General features: G+C 39.1%; 1 protein-coding gene across 1 annotated transcript; it reads left to right on the forward strand.

Moving 5' to 3' along the window:
- The first annotated feature begins 4,214 nt into the window (after positions 1-4,214).
- slc34a2b (solute carrier family 34 member 2b) lies at positions 4,215-9,703 on the forward strand. The gene is made up of 12 exons (XM_053430902.1): positions 4,215-4,260; positions 4,356-4,478; positions 4,561-4,689; positions 4,976-5,119; positions 5,373-5,484; positions 5,596-5,791; positions 6,297-6,392; positions 6,707-6,818; positions 7,965-8,132; positions 8,410-8,526; positions 8,621-8,745; positions 9,167-9,703. The coding sequence occupies exons 1-12, from the start codon at positions 4,215-4,217 to the stop codon at positions 9,701-9,703; spliced, it is 1,905 nt and encodes a 634-aa protein (XP_053286877.1).
- Positions 9,704-14,737: the final 5,034 nt, after the last annotated feature.

Genomic DNA, 14,737 nt, shown 5'->3' on the forward strand with positions numbered 1-14,737 from the left:
GTGCCACTCAGCACCACCTTTGTGCTTCAGTGCACAATAAACTGTGTGAACAGGCCCATGCTCCATGCAATTTTCTTTAATGCACCAGTGCTGATGAGTTTCAAGTCTTTGACAATCGTCGACAGTATCTAAAATGACATATTGACCATGTGGAGGCAGCAGGATCTCACTCAACAAGTGGGTTATATTTTAGAACACACCCTACATGTGCTTCGTGTTTTTTTTGGGATACATACATTTTGAAAGTAGTTTGATGTGATGTGTTGTGTTTCTGCATTATATTAATGTCCAGATGTCAAACTTTGTCCCAGATCGTACACAGAGGAGGCTTTCCAAGCTGCTAAAGGTGAAATTGGATAATGACATCATTACGGCCACATATGTACATATGATATATTTTAACAGGAAAATTGAATATGTAATATAATTGTTGTTTCATTTTTGTAAACTAGGCCTTTCGAATTCAAGGATCAAAAGACTCAGATTTTCCATCACGTCACGCTGCAGTGTCACTTTGGTCGTAGTGTTGATGGTGTGGCTGCTTCAGTGACTCATCAGTGAGGACGAGTCTAACAGCTGAGCTTTATGGTTTTATGGACACTCATCACAGCTCAGCACAGCCCACTAACAGTGCTGTAGTACAGGGTGGCCCCCGCAATAACAAGAGGGCAAACAGGTTGACCCTCAGTGGACTGTGCCAGCATGGCAGGTCGGTGGCATCAACTCGGTGGCCCTGCAGGCAAATGATTGACTGTGACATCTCAAGAAATCCCATAAAGAGAATCACAGTTTACATTTAAGAAGGACAATATGAGACAGGGGCTGTGTACGCTGCGTTGTGGAGGAGGGGGAGAGAGAATATGAGTTTGAAGCTCTTTTGCCTATTATTAAAATAAAAACATTTTTGGCTTGTTCTATAAAATGTGCAGTTACACAACTACAGGCACAAGTATTTTGATTAGCGTGTGGGTGGAGGCACTATGAAAGCAGCATTCCAAAGGTTAAAGGTAAGCCTCATCTGATCTTTCCATCGCATGTGGGTCTCCTGAAGTCACACCGGGTGAAAGCGTTGGATCAAACCAAATGGGTTAGTCAATAAATGACCAGGCCAATTGTAAAATGTAGCCACTTTAATCTGCTTCCTTATTGGCTTCTTCACATAAACCACCCTCTGCTGGAGTCTGTGCACCCACTTGTCTCCATCATAGATTGGGTTGTATCACTATGTGCACGTTAAAAAACAAAAACATAATAATATTACTGGTCATAACTGCACAGGAGCTGAGAGTGTGGGCGCCAGCACTAACTGTTAGAAATCAGTAACCAAACAGATAATAGAATTTTAATCAATAATCTGTTATCACGCTGCTTTTATACCTGCAAAATAATTGCTAATAATCACTCCTCCTGAAATGCAGTTATATATTCATATAAATAATTAAAATGTAATAGTTATTTAGTACCTCCAAAGGGCAATATCACAACATGGAAAACATTTGCCTTTCATAATAACTCTTAAGAGACACAGAGGACTTTAATGTGGTAAAATTCAGAACAGGAGAATTCAAATTTTTTTATGTAGCTCTACTCGTCTTTACTTTTACTTTTTAGTTCTCAGAATGTTCAAAAAATGAGGTTAAAAAGGGGAAAAAATCATGGATCATGTCAAAGAAAATCAATGCTCAACTCAACTCAAATTAACTTAACTGTGAATTGCTCTTCTCTTGCTATACATGAAGTAAAGTATCTCTAAAACGTATTATTGTGAGTGAGTTATTTAGGGTTTGTTACTTTTGAAGGCTCAAATACAGTAGTGCAATGCAACTGATTGCTTAGTTTTATTAGAGAACTCTATTGGCATGTGCATATCGATTGAGTTGATTAAAGAAGAGGATGTTTGAAGTGTCTAAAACTATATATGTAACTGGTTATATATTATTTAGATGTTTGTAAAAAGAGAAAGCAAGTATATAAAGTCTGAAACGTGGGACGTTTCAGACTTTATCTGCTCGGCTTCAATCCCACAGCAAGTGTCTGTTGCTGTAACTCAGTTAAATGAACAAATAAAGTATTCTACTTAACATTATTATTACCATCATTATTACTAGTATAATTCCTAATGATGTTATTACAATTATTATTATTATTATTATTATAACTATTATTACAACTATTATTATTATTATTATTAGTAGTAGTAGTAGTAGTAGTAGTAGTAGTATTAGTATAGTTTTAAAATACGTTATAGAGCTCTGCTTTTTCAGAGTTGATACGTTGCCATCAACTCTGTGAACCCGTCATTTTATAAGTACAGCATTAAATCTGTTGTGATTATTTTACTGCAGTTTGGGAGGAGCTGCTGCATGATCCACGATTAATCATTGACTTAGATTCACACCATTGATTTCAGATGTAATGTGTGCTGTTGTTACAGTCGTATTTTAGCCATATCACTCGCTATAAAATGAGGCTAATAACCCATAAATGTGTTTATAGACAAGGGTGTTCGAATGCGTGTGCAATCCAGGGAGCAATAAAACCACAAATGTGCACGTGTGAGTGGGAGAGAGAGAGAGATTGAGTGTGTGTGTTTGTGTGTGTGTTTGTGTGTATGTTTGTGTGTGTGTGTGTGCAAAATGCATATTCAGGCCTCTGCATAGTAGATGTAGATAATGCAACAACAACGATTGGAGCTACTGAAACTACTTGATTTAAGATGTGTTATATTGTGTTATATAAAATATTGGGGGAAATGACAAGGAGATCCACAAATAGTGAAACAGCTCCAGTGTGATACATAACCAGACTCTGTGAATGTTGGCAAAGTACACAACTAGACAGTATTAAGATGAGGTAGATTTAATAATAGTGATACATTAAAATATGTTGTTTTGTCAAGATACATAAATTACACTCTGAGAAATTAAGGGAAATATAGACGGTATTCATACTGCCACAAATTTCCATTGAAATCATAGTTTTTTTGTTCTTCTGCTCACAAACAAACACATCACCTGCTTGGCAGAAGTAATGGCCAGTAGAGAAAAATAACATATACATTACTATCCTGTGACCTCTGATCTACCACTGAGGAGATCTGAGAAGAAATGGCAGTGTTCTATTTACAGCCACCAGGAGGCAGTTTCTTTGATGGCACTTACAGTATGTATTATGGACTGTATTAGGACCTGTGCCTTGTGTTACACCTGAAGCTCAGACCAAAGCCTGGAACCAGGTTACCTTATCAATTTTTGTAACTACATACATATTGGGGCCAGAGTTATATTTTAGATGTAAAAATGCTTTCAATGTGGGACAATTTGAGGTTTTATCTTTAGCGTCTCTTTTAGGCATTCTTTTTAATCTTGTTTAAGGCTATGCAGTGTCTTTGAGTTCTTGAAAAGTTTTATACAATTTAAATATACTTTTATAATTACTTTTTTCCATATAAGAATAAGAAGAAATGTCAAGTTCCCATCTTCTCCTCACTCAGCTCTTTCTGTCTCCTTCTCTTCTCATACCTCAGAAAAACTCATGTGACTGCAGATGTTGGCTTGATCAGAAGCTGTGGCCCACATTCAGATGCACCCTCCTATCACCTGTGAGCTGCACATATGTGCACGGCCTTTGAACCGAGCTGTGTGTGTGTGTCTGTGTGTGTGTGCTGTGGGGGGAGTATAAAAGCAGCACTGAGCCTCAGTGAGTAACAGGTGAAGCCTCCTCCTCTTCAGAGCTCCGCTGCAGGTGCGTTCACTGGCCTCACAGATACACACAGATACACACAGATACACACTGATACACATTGATACACACTGATACACACTGATACACACTGATACACACTGATGCACACTGAGTCATGTTAAGGACAGTTAGGTTTTTTCAGGGAGACTGTGTGAGAAATGTTTAGAGAGGCAGTGTTTGAAAGTAGTTGTGTGCAGATTTCCCTGACATTAGAGTGATGGGTTTGTAGTTGAGGCTGCTGTTGTTGTCTTTTCTTGGCTGTTGAACAGATATTGTATTATATTGAATTGTTATATTCAGTGAATTTGCAAAACTTGCTTGGCACAGGTAACACATATACACTTACTTGAACAACTTATTATTTAAACTTTACAATTTTATAAAAAATAAAAAAATGTAACCGCCTATAATTAATCATTGAATTAATCATCTGTTGTTCTTTTTAACTTTTCCCTGTTTTTCTCACAGTCATGGCTCCAAGACAAAAAGTGGGGACCAATTCCTCCCCTAAACCTGGTATGTTCAGCTCCCGAAGAGCCAACTCCCTTTAAAGTGTGTTATTATGTTGCCACCTTTTCTTATGAACCATCTCTGCTCATTGCCACTATTAGATGATGACGCTCCAGTGGGGAACATCCCGCCAGCTTACTCCACTCTGGACCTGGTGAGCGAGGATCCAGATGCAGATCCCTGGAATGCCCCAGAGCTCATAGACAATGGGGTCAAGTGGTCAGGTGAGGCGGCTTGTCCTTCGTGCAACATAGCGTGGATGCCTTTGCACAATCTGTCTCTGATTCAGTGCTATTTTTCTTACAGAGCTGGATACAAAAGGGAAGATGATGACAATTCTGACAGGTTTACTGAAGCTGGTTGCGCTGCTGGGTCTTCTCTACTTCTTTATTTGCTCTCTGGATGTTCTCAGCTCTGCTTTCCAGCTGGTCGGAGGTAAAAAAACAATCCACTGAATTACATTAAATATCTTTAATCTCATTAACACCACTAGTTCCTTTCTTGTTAATGCTAGGTACAACAAAGTTCTGCTTATGGAATGTCTATTATGCTGTATTTTTGACCTGAGGCTGATTGTGTGCGTCTCTACTCGTGTGTGTGTGTGTGTGTGTGTGTGTGTGTGTGTGTGTGTGTGCGCGTGTGTGTGTGTGTGTGTGTGTGTGTGTGTGTGTGTGTGTGTGTGTGTGTGTGTGTGTGTGTGTGTGTGTGTGTGTGTGTGCAGGCAAAGCTGCTGGTGACATCTTCAAGGACAATGCTGTGTTGGCCAACCCTGTGGCCGGGCTAGTGATCGGGGTGTTAGTCACAGTGATGGTGCAGAGCTCCAGCACCTCCTCCTCCATTGTGGTCAGCATGGTGTCCTCTGGACGTAAGTGGACACACAGATGCATCCATTTGTATTTGAATCCAAACTCATTGAATGGCTTGTGCTGTGGTTCCAACCTTTACTGACACACAGCTTTATCAAATGAACTCAAGTGCTACTACTTTAACAGCATCTGTCAATAATAAACAGCACAGCGTTTAATTATATGAAGTGCATATTCTCATAATGTCTAGTCTAGTTTGGAATCTCTGTTATTTTGTATTGAACATGATGTATTGCTACTTATTATTTTCAGTGCTGGATGTCCAGTCTGCAGTGCCGATCATCATGGGAGCCAACATTGGAACTTCTGTCACCAACACGATCGTAGCTATGATGCAGGCAGGAGATCGAAACGAGTTCCGCAGGTAGATCAGAGCACATTTCCATTCTGTGACACGTGTAGCAGTTGATAAAAGACAACTCTAGTCAAACCAAAAACATTGTAAACAGAGTGTGTTTCTTCTCATCTCCTCCAGGGCGTTTGCCGGTGCCACAGTGCACGACTTCTTCAACTGGCTCGCTGTGCTGATTCTCCTCCCGCTGGAGTTAGCTACAGGTGTCCTGTACAAACTCACCCACCTCATCATCGAATCCTTCAACATCCAGGGAGGAGAGGACGCACCCGACCTGCTCAACGTCATCACAGACCCTCTCACCGACTCCATCGTCCAGGTAGATGTGCTGATGTTAAAATGTCAAAAAATGACTTGACCTATGTTATATATTTTGTTGAATTGTTTACTTATATCATCACAATTTTGAACCTCAAAGAAAAGCCTATTATTGTATCATATTCTGTGTCTTTCTCTGTCTTTACTGTAACTTCCACAACAAACAATATGTGACGAAGGAGCCACTTAGTCAATAGGCTGTTTGTTCCTACCACATTTCATATTGATCCTAATTGATCATGATTATTCATTGTCATTTGCTGCGTAACATGAGTAAAACTTCCATTCATGACCTCATCCGGGAACATTGACATGACACAGTTGTGTCAGGTAGATTTTCAATGTTGGTAAGGACAACTCCCATGATCCCACACTGCTTCATGATCAAAATAGGTCTTGTGTTATTGTTTTGAATAAATGGAGACCCCTAGTATCTGATGAAGCAGAATATTTGACATTAAGAAGATAGGCCTTTTTTTTAAACATAAAATTGTCTTTTCTCATAGCTGGACAAAAATGTGATCTCCCTCATCGCCACCAATGACGCAGCAGCCGAAAACATGAGTCTGATCAAAGTGTGGTGCAAGACGGAGACCAACGTGGTAAGAAATCAACAACAACATGCATCAGGTGCATCAAATTATCAGTTTGCCAACACTGAGCGTAACACAACAACAGTAAAACTACATGATTAAGTGGTCACATCTGCTTTTTGTGTTAATGACAGATATTCACCTTCTTGTATTATGACCACTGTGATTCTGTTAGATCATACTATGAAGGTGTGTCATTTTGTAAAAGGTGCGGTGTTCTGAACGATCATGCCATGATTATCATAGTAAAGCTAAATTTACTTCTTAACCATCATATTGTCTCTTCTTGCATTTAAGACTGTTATCTGTGCTATTTCTCTCAGACTTTCTGGAATGTGACAGTGGAGAACTGCACAGCCGGTGCCCTCTGTTGGGAAGAAGGAAACCTGACCTGGACCATGATGAACAGGACATGGATAAATCACCTACAGAGATGTAAGCATGCCCGAGGTTGGGGGGAAAAAGAACATTTACAAAGCAATTAGGATTACCTGATATACCAAAGCTCAGTGAAACGAGAGATTCCACAACAACGACCTCCTTCATGCAACCCGTCTCTGATGTTCTGACAATTACTACCTTTGAGTCGTTACAGTGACTCAGCTAAAACCCTCCTGTGACCCTCCTACCTGCTCAATAGGTCTATTCATGGTGGATCGCTGAAGCACCTGAGCCACGTGACCATAAAATGTGTCCTTTCTTCAAAGTAATTTGCCCTCAAATGCATTTAACAGTTTTAGTGTATTAAAAGGCACAAACACACACTTTTCAACTAGACTTGAGTCATAAAGCACCAGTTTGTTTTTCTAATTATGCTTTTTAAACTTTCCTTTCAAACAGAAAACATCCTTGCAGTTTTATCAGCTCCACTGATCAGAGAGTATTTGCTCTGAAGTGAGTCATAAGCACAAAGCTATTCTTGGCTTTAAAACATGCATAAAAGATATTATATTTGACAATTCCTTGTTAAAATATTAAAAAAATTACTACAGCTATGCTATACCTACGAAACAAACAACTTACAAACCCACAGAAATCAAAAATCTTATCAAAGGTAAAAGGACTTTTCATTTTATTCACCTTTACTTTATTCACCGCTTTAGTAATATTAATAATTGAATAATAAAAACGATTTGAGACTTATGAGCGTAGTAGAATTGAGATACAAATAAATAGACAAATTTATAAATAGAAACATTTTAATGAAAAGTGTGGAATAAAAACTAAATTAAGAAGATTAAAAATAATAAAATAGAGTTAAACAGAAGTTGAGATAATTGAGAAATAGTAAGAATAAGTAAAAGTAGTTACTAATGATACAGGAGAGTGAACTGTTAATAAATAATATGTTTAACGTAATGTAATGTATAGAGTATAAACGTAATGATTCAGGAAAAGCTGTTTTACCTTCCGCTGTTTGTTTTGGACACATCTTCTGTGAATGTGTAGATGTGTATATTTGTCATCAAACTTTCCTTTTTTTATTGTGTCGATTGTAAGACCCCTAGTGGTCGAAGTTACATATTGCAGTTTCAAAGTGGATACTTTAATGCCAATCATGTCCTTGACCGTCCATTGCAGGCAAACATATCTTCGCCAGTACGACACTGCCCGACCTGGCCGTGGGCCTCATTCTTCTGGCGCTGTCCTTGTTCATCCTCTGCACATGCCTCATCCTCATTGTCAAGCTGCTCAACTCCATGCTGAAGGGACAGGTGGCTGTGGTCATCAAGAAAGTGATCAACACAGGTACACAAAGAAATAAATTCTCCCTTTTAGGGGTTGTCAGCCTGTCTGATAGTCTGCTTTATTGATGATGCTTGATGAGGAGCACCGGTATAGCCTTCCTGTGGTTTCAGGTTCACCTGGATGTCCCCACAGTCCTGCTGTGTGACGGTGGGAAGCACAGGCACAAATACTGTTTGGATATAAAGTCCTCCTTTGCTCTGGTCGTTATATGTACAGTCACTCTGTGTTCACTTCATCAGGTTTATTGTTCACCTCCTGTGTTTCTGTTTGGCTACAGACTTCCCCTTCCCCTTCAGCTGGGTTACTGGATACATTGCAATTTTTGTTGGAGCAGGGATGACCTTCATCGTTCAGAGCAGCTCTGTGTTTACCTCAGCTATAACTCCTCTCGTTGGTGAGTGGACATTTATAAAGGATTGTGCATCTCTTGGATTTTTTTGAGTAGGATTCCAGGACTTATCTATATCTTGTTGCTCTTCTTTCACCAGGTATCGGTGTTATTAGCCTCGAGAGAGCCTATCCTTTGACCCTGGGGTCAAATATTGGTACAACAACCACTGCTATACTTGCTGCTATGGCTAGTCCTGCAGAAAAACTAAAAGAATCACTGCAGGTCAGTCCACCAGTTTGGATTATTCAGAAATATCTCAGCATATACTCAGAAATCCATGGTCCCCAGAGGCTGAATCCTAATGACTTTGTTGATCCCTCACTTTCTCTTTAGTGCTGTGATGAATTTTACTTTTATATTTTTTTGTGAAATATCTAAACCATGGGTTACCACGGATCCTTACATTTCCCCCAGAGGATGAGCCCTTACTACAAACTAATAAAACAGACTGTTTTTTGATTAAGTGCCATCAACAGGTAAAATCTTAATGTTGACCTGAATTTACCACAATTGGTAAAGATAACATCACTGAGAGGACATTGGTAGGCTGACATTAGCATGTAGGTCGAAGCATTGATGTTGTTTTCGTTATACTTTGATAACCTTGTTTTAATGTAATTTATCTGTTTTTATTTTCTTCCAGATTGCACTTTGCCATTTCTTCTTCAACGTCATGGGTATCTTACTGTTCTATCCGATCCCCTTCACGCGGGTGCCCATCAGGTTGGCCAGAGGGCTGGGCAACCATACGGCTAAATACCGCTGGTTTGCCGGCCTCTACCTCATCCTGTGCTTCTTGGTTTTCCCTCTGACTGTGTTCGGCCTGTCAATGGCTGGCTGGCAGGTCCTCGTTGGAGTCGGCGTGCCATTCGTTGTGTTGGTTGTCTTTGTGATAATCGTCAACGTGATGCAGTCTCGATGCCCCCGCTTCCTGCCCAAGCTCCTACAAGACTGGGACTTTTTGCCCCGACCTCTGCATTCCATGGCGCCTTGGGACACTGTGGTGACCTCGGCCTTAGGGTTCTGCGGCAAATACTGCTGCTGCTGTTGTAAATGCTGCAAGAAAACTGAAGATGAGAAGATGATGAAAAACAACACCAAGAGCCTAGAGATGTACGATAACCCCTCCATGTTGAAAGACGAGGACACGAAGGAGGCCGTCAAAGCAACACATCTGTAATATCATTAAGTTGAATTTGTATCCCAATGCAGTGATGCATTTGTGACACACTTTTAATTGTTTGTCACTTCTCAGGTTGTGGTATGTTGATGATTCTCTTGTACTGGATGATATATTATGCACTATGGTTAACATTGTCAATCACTGGAGAATATGAAGAGAAGTGCTGGGCATATTATTATGAACCTGCTGTTTCTGGGCATGTGACGTTTATCTTATGATGTCTTAAGTTTATTGTTGAGACTCACTGTCTTCTGTGACTTAGCTGTGGGTGGTTCTGAATGTTATGATGTGTTTATATATTTTTTATGACATGCGGTTTTATAAGAGGCCTTAGACCTTTTGAACATCTAAACTCAAATGTTTATTGCAGAAGTAAAATTATTTGTTATCCTTCATTATTTAAGACTTTATAATATTTGTAAATAAAAAATTGCTATTTTTAAAGAGCGTTTTTTTCATTCTGTTTCATCAATTGTATGTAGTTTGCACAGGATTCGTAAATAGAGCAGGAAGTGAATGTTATCTATAATAGCCAATCGGTCATTTGATCTTCAGCGATGATATTGCTGCTCATGTTTCACATTACATATAAGAATTTTCCTGTGGGTGAATTTTCCATATAGATTTCCAAGTCACTCCTTATCTGCCTTCGAACAGCAAGTTTATGACTTAAGACTGAGATGCCATTATCCCAACAAGCTCCATATCTGATTTAAGAATTCAAACATATTGTATAAAAAAAATGTATGCATGTTTTTGTAAGAACAAGTAATTCAAAGATTCTGAGATAAAGTTTGGTGGAGGGGTCTTGGTTGAATTAAATAATTTAGTTTCCTCTATATGTGGCCCCACATGACCTGTCAGACAATGTGAGTCTAATCAAAGTATCAGCTCCTCGCACCACCACCACCCACTCTGCTGTGCCTGCATGGAAACTGCCCTCCCTGTATTTAATGACATCCAGGAGCATTTATGGACTGTACAGTACAGGCCACTCTGATCAAAATGAGACTTTTATCACATCTTTTATGGTTTTATTTATTTATGAATAATTATTAATGCTCACAAAGGTGCTGACAAAGTGACATTACTGATTTCAGGAAAGTTGTCAAATACAGTTGTATTTAATGTACCTTCAAATATTTGTATTCATTAAATTAGCTTATTGGATAACTCAGAGGCTCTAATTTGGTTATGAAGTTTTGTAACATAGTAGCAATTAAACATGAAGCGAGCCTATCTCTTATCGATGTTAGTCAGTGGCACAGTGCTATACAGGTCATAATCTGACACATTCCATGTGCCATGTACTGTGACTGGTTTCAAAACTGTCTGTCATCACAGTGTGCGATTGTGGAGTTCATATAAATTGTAACCCAGTTTTATCTTCAGGTAGCAGCAGCATAATTCAAAAGGAAAAGATGGATAAAAGTGGAGCATCCGAAGAGAACACTTATATAAGATGATAGAATGCGCTATAGGATCCTTCTTCTAGAAAAGCTGTCACTTATTTGGTGTGGGATATTTTTTACTACATTACGTTTTGCAACAAAATGGTTCAGAACTGTTTCCAAAGATATCACTGGTTGACTGGGCTTTCACCTCTGCTGGCCAACACTGGACACTGCTGTAGAGAAACTTTAAACCAGGTTTTACCTGATACACAATCTGAGTCAGATGTGAGATCCCTCGTTACATTCACCACGAGTGGGTGGGAGGTTGCCTCTTACACAAGACAGATGCAAAAATGAAAAAACAGACAAAAGGAAAACAAAAAGAGTTTTATATAAAAAAAAAAGTGAAAATACTGGTTCGGATAGATAAGTGTGTAAGCAGATGCTGTAGGTGGAGATAGTATGTATTATATTATATTATATATTATATTATATTACACAAAAACATATCTCTTCCGACTATACCTTGTGCAAGTCCACAGCAGCCAGACTACAAGTGAGTACACACAGACTGTGTTTGAACACAATCACGTCTTTACTCCCAAGGTTCGAGTTTCTAGGTCACTTACAACACTTTTGTATATATCTTTTAATGAAATGGATTCATCAATTATGTTGACTACATCTGTAGCCTTATTTAATCTTAGCTATCTGAAAGGTCACCTATTGAAATTACCCATTATCCAGCTAAACCACTGACGGCATAAAAGATCCCCAAGATTCATATATTGCCAAAATCTAATATCTAACAATATATATAGCATAGAATTGCTGTGTTCTAATTTTCCATTGCAGATAAAGGAGGATGAGTCGTTTTGATTAGATATCATTATGAAGCTGTGTTTTGGTTATGCAGGGACGTTTTCCAGTAAGAGAGCTAATAGCTCAGAAGCTGAAACTTTCAGAGGAATTATTTGTATCTCAGCCCTTTTTTCAGCTGCAGACGTGCTAGAACCAGAAGAAATATTTCTCCAGTTTGTTCCGAAGAATATATGCATCATTGCACAAGATATTGACAAATTATAGCCCGACTTGCCATTTTTGTGTGTAAGGTCACTGATGAGTTTGATACAGGACATGAATTACATACTTTGTAAGCTATTCAAGGCTCTACCAAAGCTGAGGTTTAGTTTCTGCAAGTTGTTGTAGCTAATACCAGCTGTGAATAGAATCATCATCATCACAACCATCTGACATCAGACACTGGAAAGCAGGTCAAGCCATCCGATTAGAGTTCAGATTCCGCCAAATGCCTCATGACAAATTTAACAGCATGTCCTCCTTCTGGACAGTGAGCATCTAAAAAACGTTTCAGGGTAGAGATGGTATACCCTCTACAGGCAACAGAGTTTTTACCTGATCTCAATCCGGCTACTTGCTGAAGACCAGACTAAACGAATCGAGACACCCAAAAAAAACCTGGAGTGAAGCTCTGAGAGAGTATGGACTGTGCAAGATACACAACAAAATATTATGTATCATGATTTTGTTTGATTTCATATGTATCTGTCCAATTATTTATGAACCTCTTAAATGTGGCTCTTTGTTAAAAGATTCATATCTTCTACACAGTTGTATCTATAATAAGTTAACATAGTATATTGCTACTAAGACTTTGAACTTACATCTGCTGTCCATTATTTTATTTTTAAATAATTCTCTTAAAGCTTATAACCTGAATACTTGTGATCTGGACCGTGATCACTCCATGACCACAACATGCAGGTGCAGTATCTGCTCACTCTCATTAAAGTGCTGAATCCTTCAAATAAAATTCCTAGAACAACAACATATAAGTGAAAACCTACCAGCTCTGCAGTGGTATGAACTGGTGCCAGTAAACAGCCTCCCACTGAGTCTGAAAACAACACTTCCTGGCAAACGCTCTTCTAATACACGTACAGCTTTTTATACATTTCTAGTATACCGTGTATTGTACCCACAACCAGTTATTGCAATGAAAGCATCACACTTTTCTACAGTCTAGACCAAGTCCCTATCCAGGGTATGAGGTAGCGTGTCATTACCTTTAGCAAAGTGGGTGGTGATGTGTGTTTTCCCCAGAAGGCTTCCAGTACCAGCTCAGATGTGCCGATGCACCGGGTCTACACACTGAGAACTGAAAACATTCAGTGCTTTTAATAGACAATGTCATTTCTGGGCTAAGTGGTATTCTGACGTTGAATCAGTCAGCACTCTCGGCCTGCATCTGTATAAACTCTGATGCTGTGTAAAAATAGAGATTGTTCTGCTGGGCACCAGAAAACCTGATAACATTCCTGACTTATTGCTCTGTCATTCATTTACTCACAAAGTGCTCAATTTACACACACGTATTTTACATTTATCAAATTCCTGCCAATAGTAAGCAGCCTCTAACCTGCACAGGCCCCACAGCCAAAGTTGAGGGCCAGTGGTCCCTGGCTTGGAAACTGGCAATACAAATTAAAGTACATTATATTATCATACACTGTTTAGTGTGTGAGTGGGTGTATGTATCTGTGGACTTGGACTAAAGCGGTTTACACAGTGACATTGTTGGGACTTTTCCAGACAAAAATGAGTTACCATAATGTTAATCATTACATTTTGAGAGATGACTTGATTTATGGTTAGGGTGAGAGTTAATCTTAGTCTCCAGGAAATAAATGTAGGTCGACATAATGTCCCCTCAGGTGAAACATGACTTTGTGTGTGTTTGTATGTGTGTGTCTGTGTGTTTGCGTGTGTGTGTGTGTGTGTGTGTGTATGCGTGTGTGTGTGTGTGTGTGTGTGTGTGTGTGTGTGTGTGTGTGTGTGTGTGTGTGTGTGTGTTCCTTCAAGCTCCACTGTTATATTTAAATTGATTATTTTGATTAGTGTGTTAGTAAACTAGTAAAAATCACGACCATTGGTATTGAGTTATTGAGATTGACAAAATAAATCTCTCTTCTGAGTGCAGTTGCCATTGCAGCCTCTCACATCCACTGCACTGGCTATTAGTGATACTCTTCTTGGTCTGTTGTATATACACTCGTATATATGGTCTTTTTGGAGGTAGTTTGTGGTTCCCTTTTTTACCCCTCCATGTACTCTTATAGTACATGAAAGACTATATAATAGAACGCCTCTTTGAGTTGTGTTATTTCAACAAAGAGATTCCAAGATACAAGTTACTAATTAAATGAATCATCTGCCTAAAACACCGGCCGGTTTCTTTGTTGCTAAAACAATTATATGGTGAAATGGCTGCAGTAAAAAGCAGACAGGCCTTAGTGTGTCGACTGAGCCTGAACTTAAGGGAAAGTAAAATGATAACAATCCCCAAGTAGCTGATCTTTATGATTTACTGTTTTAATTTCCTTTTTATCACACTGGCAGAGGTTAGTGTTTACCAGGACGCTTCATAAAGGGGTAGATAAAGTCCAGCTTTGCTAGGCAGGCTATTCTCAGGCAGCTGAGAATGACAGACCTCATTTCACTCTAGTACCGCTTTAGTTCCTCAGAACTGTTGTTTCTGGACTCAGTGCATTGCATCTTTTGATATGACTTCCATAGATATCACTGCAGGGCCTCAAAAGCCTCATTAGTGTAGAGT

Source organism: Pleuronectes platessa, chromosome 9 (genome assembly GCF_947347685.1).
Source record: "Pleuronectes platessa chromosome 9, fPlePla1.1, whole genome shotgun sequence".
Classification (NCBI taxonomy): domain Eukaryota; kingdom Metazoa; phylum Chordata; class Actinopteri; order Pleuronectiformes; family Pleuronectidae; genus Pleuronectes; species Pleuronectes platessa.